Raw genomic sequence first — 3003 nt, 5'->3', positions numbered from 1 at the left:
GCCTTTTTCGACTCACAATCAGCGCAGTGAAGCGCACATCCTGTCAGCCTGAATGATTGTTCGAAGCTGTGTCCCGCTCTTGATTTAAACCGAAACTGAAATGCACACAAATGGATTCTGAACTTGACCTCGACCGCCCTCCGTCCCTTCCTTTCAGTTCACCCAAGCCAGTCTCTATTATATTGTGAGCTTTATTTATATATGAATAAAAAGAGGGTGGATGTGGAAAAGGTACTGACAAAAATCTTTCCTTTCTGTATATTTTAAAATACAGAAACTTTCCTCTTCATTTTTATTGAAAGGATAAAAAGCTTAGTTTTAGTTATGTTTTTCAAAGTTAATGTAATTATTATTTTCTTTTAATTTTATTCTAATTTTTTACAGTGCTGTCTCCTCTTTTCCATTTTGCTCAAGTCAATTTTAGTTTTCCTTGCCATGATTTGATGCGTCTTGGTTAGCATTGGCTGGCGGTGGTTGGAATTGTGACTTTATGCTGCTAGTCATTTATGAGCGACCCGTTGGCCGGGCGACAACATCCTTCGATTTGCACCTGCAATTTGCTCGCGGCTAACACTAAAATGTGTCACTAAATGCTCACCGCCCAAAACCTCTGAACACTCTGTATAAAATTTACTCCACCATCCTGGTAGCTTGCAATCAACCAAGCACCACTCAACAATGCCGTTGGATAAGCGATGGTTAGGGTATGGATGCTGACACGGTCAAGAAAATATATAAATTATTTCAATCTTTATTAGGTACAACTTTAAAATTAAAAGGTATGTAATTTATAAATTAAAACTCTTGCATTCTTCTTTCTTAAATTTACTTTTAAGAGAAAAGGGAATTTATTTATTCGCTGTGCGGCTGAGTAAAATCTGAGTAAAAAACATTCCTGTTGTTTGGTTTTTAGTTGGTTATGCATTTGTTAAGCTCTAGCAAAGAAACTGAAAATTGCAACTCTCACATTTCGCCCCCTTGATGGTGTTGCCTTGGCTCGATTCTGGACTTGTGCTGTAGGACTGCTGGTGCTGCTGCTACAAGCCCAGTAATTGCCATTGTACTTGTTGTAGTTGTAGTACTTGTCCAACGCTCTAAACTCGCCCCGCTGACTGCTCGTCGCCCACAGTAACCGAGCAAGCGCCCGTGGAGCCACTAAAAACAACCGCAACACAAAACTATTTTGTTCACGCAATGCGAAAATGCATTGTTGTTGGCGCTCTTGGCGCTGGCATTTGGCGTTACGTATACGCAACGTATGCCTGGGTGCAATTTGCATTTGTATGCACATTGTTGTTTAGCGGGTGGTGGGCGTACACTTTGGCTTGGTTTCTCTTGTAATTGCTTTAAACGTCATCATCCAGCCTCTTGCTCAACAACTGAATGCATTTATTGCTGTTATTGTTGGCCTGTGCTGCTCGTATTTGGCCTTTGCTGAAGTTTATTAAATTTCACTTTGATTTAGCTTTCAATATTCAATATCCTTTTGGCATTGTAACAAAATTGTCGTTATAAGGTTATTGCATTATAAAATCAGTAATATGACCGATCCGTGGCAGGAGTTTGGCATGCACAGCAGCTCAAGGACCAGAAAGCATGCAAAAATATTGCAGGCTAAGAAACGTGTGGCCAGATGTAGGAAAAAATTTAGGAAAAACCAAGAGATTCTAATGGAGCTCCATTTAAGGAATCGTATAAAAAAGTTTATCATCGAACATCTCGAACACAAATTGGGAATGTTAAAGGGAAAGGCCTAAAATATTGAAACAGATCTACAAAACAATAGAAAGGATTTCAATATTTCAGATTTATTTCTTTGATTCTTGTTTCTGCCATTTAGTGTGCCAAATAGTTTCTGAAGGACCCTAAAAAAACATACAGAGAATCTGTGATAAAGTTTTGATACGCCAGTTACCACAAAATTATTTTCAAACTCAGCTCAATAAAAATCAAAGCCACTAAGGAAGCATCGCTTTTCATTCACATACACCTTCGGAATCCAAGCAGAATGGTAAGATGCACAGCATTAATAAATATTTACAGGCACGTCGCGTCCTTTTCAATGGAATGGCCTACTGGGCAGTTCCAGTCTTAGTCTGAATTCTGGCAATGAAATCAAATCAAATATGCGCCCTGACGCTTTATATATCGCACAGAAGCAGCAGCAGAAGTAGGATGGCTCGCTTCGGCGTGCTCACAAGAATTTAAATCATCCGACTTACATGCTACTTACAAGCCAAAGCGCCTATATGTATGCCCCATAAAATTTGAGCAAGACCGAGTCCGGAATGGGAAAGTGGAAGTAATATACAAAGAAATACTGAGCAAAAAATAATAGCTTAAGTAAAAATAGCTAACTAACAACAAAAAAAAACATAAATGGAATTTTAGTAGCCCCAATATGGTCTCATAAGTATATATAACCATATACTTAACCATATCATAGATATTTTCAATAATATCTCCTCCTTTTTTTTCAGTGAACGAAAAGGGAAAAGTTAGGGGGAAATGGTGTGGCGAAAAGTCTCTGGCGGGCAGTTTTTGGACAACGCAGCAGCCTGAGACTGACATCGCCCCGGATAGACAGATAGATAGATGGCCTCCCACCCGGACTACTCCCATTTCGTTTTCTTGGCTAGCTGCAACAAAAACAATGTTATTATTCGGGTTCCGGTCGGTTGGTGGTGGTGGGTCTTGGCTTTTTATGCACACGGAATTTTTATGAGTTAATTTAATTTATAGTTTTATTATTATGTTCAGTGCATAATAATGGGCAATGGCAATAGGACGAGTATAGTATCACTGCCCGCACTCCTTCAAGGAGTCGTTAAGCTTGGCCTTTCGTGCACTTTTCAAGTGTGAATCGGCACACAAGGGCGATTGGCCTTTCTAGTATCCTTTCTTCTCCATTCCCATTCGCCATTCGCTGGACCGCCGTGTCTCTGGCTTTTCTCTTTGGGCCAAACAACTTGTAAACAAGTCGAAATGGCGCATAAATTTAAT

General features: G+C 39.7%; 1 protein-coding gene across 1 annotated transcript; it reads left to right on the top strand.

The window, feature by feature from the left end:
* The first annotated feature begins 1494 nt into the window (after positions 1–1494).
* LOC26515038 lies at positions 1495–1966 on the top strand. Its single transcript, XM_014911885.3, has one exon. It carries the CDS (start codon positions 1542–1544, stop codon positions 1755–1757), a length of 216 nt encoding a protein of 71 aa, XP_014767371.1. The 5' UTR covers positions 1495–1541; the 3' UTR covers positions 1758–1966.
* The last annotated feature ends 1037 nt before the right edge of the window (positions 1967–3003 follow it).

Source organism: Drosophila ananassae, chromosome 2L (assembly GCF_017639315.1).
Source record: "Drosophila ananassae strain 14024-0371.13 chromosome 2L, ASM1763931v2, whole genome shotgun sequence".
In the NCBI taxonomy this organism is placed as follows: domain Eukaryota; kingdom Metazoa; phylum Arthropoda; class Insecta; order Diptera; family Drosophilidae; genus Drosophila; species Drosophila ananassae.
The sequence above is the reverse complement of the archived record's forward strand: the minus strand, read 5'-3'. Positions and strand labels throughout refer to the sequence as shown.

Coding starts and splice junctions, on each gene's coding strand:
- LOC26515038 (XM_014911885.3), top strand. CDS start 1,542: ATGACCGATCCGTGGCAGGAGTTTGGCATGCACAGCAGCTCAAGGACC.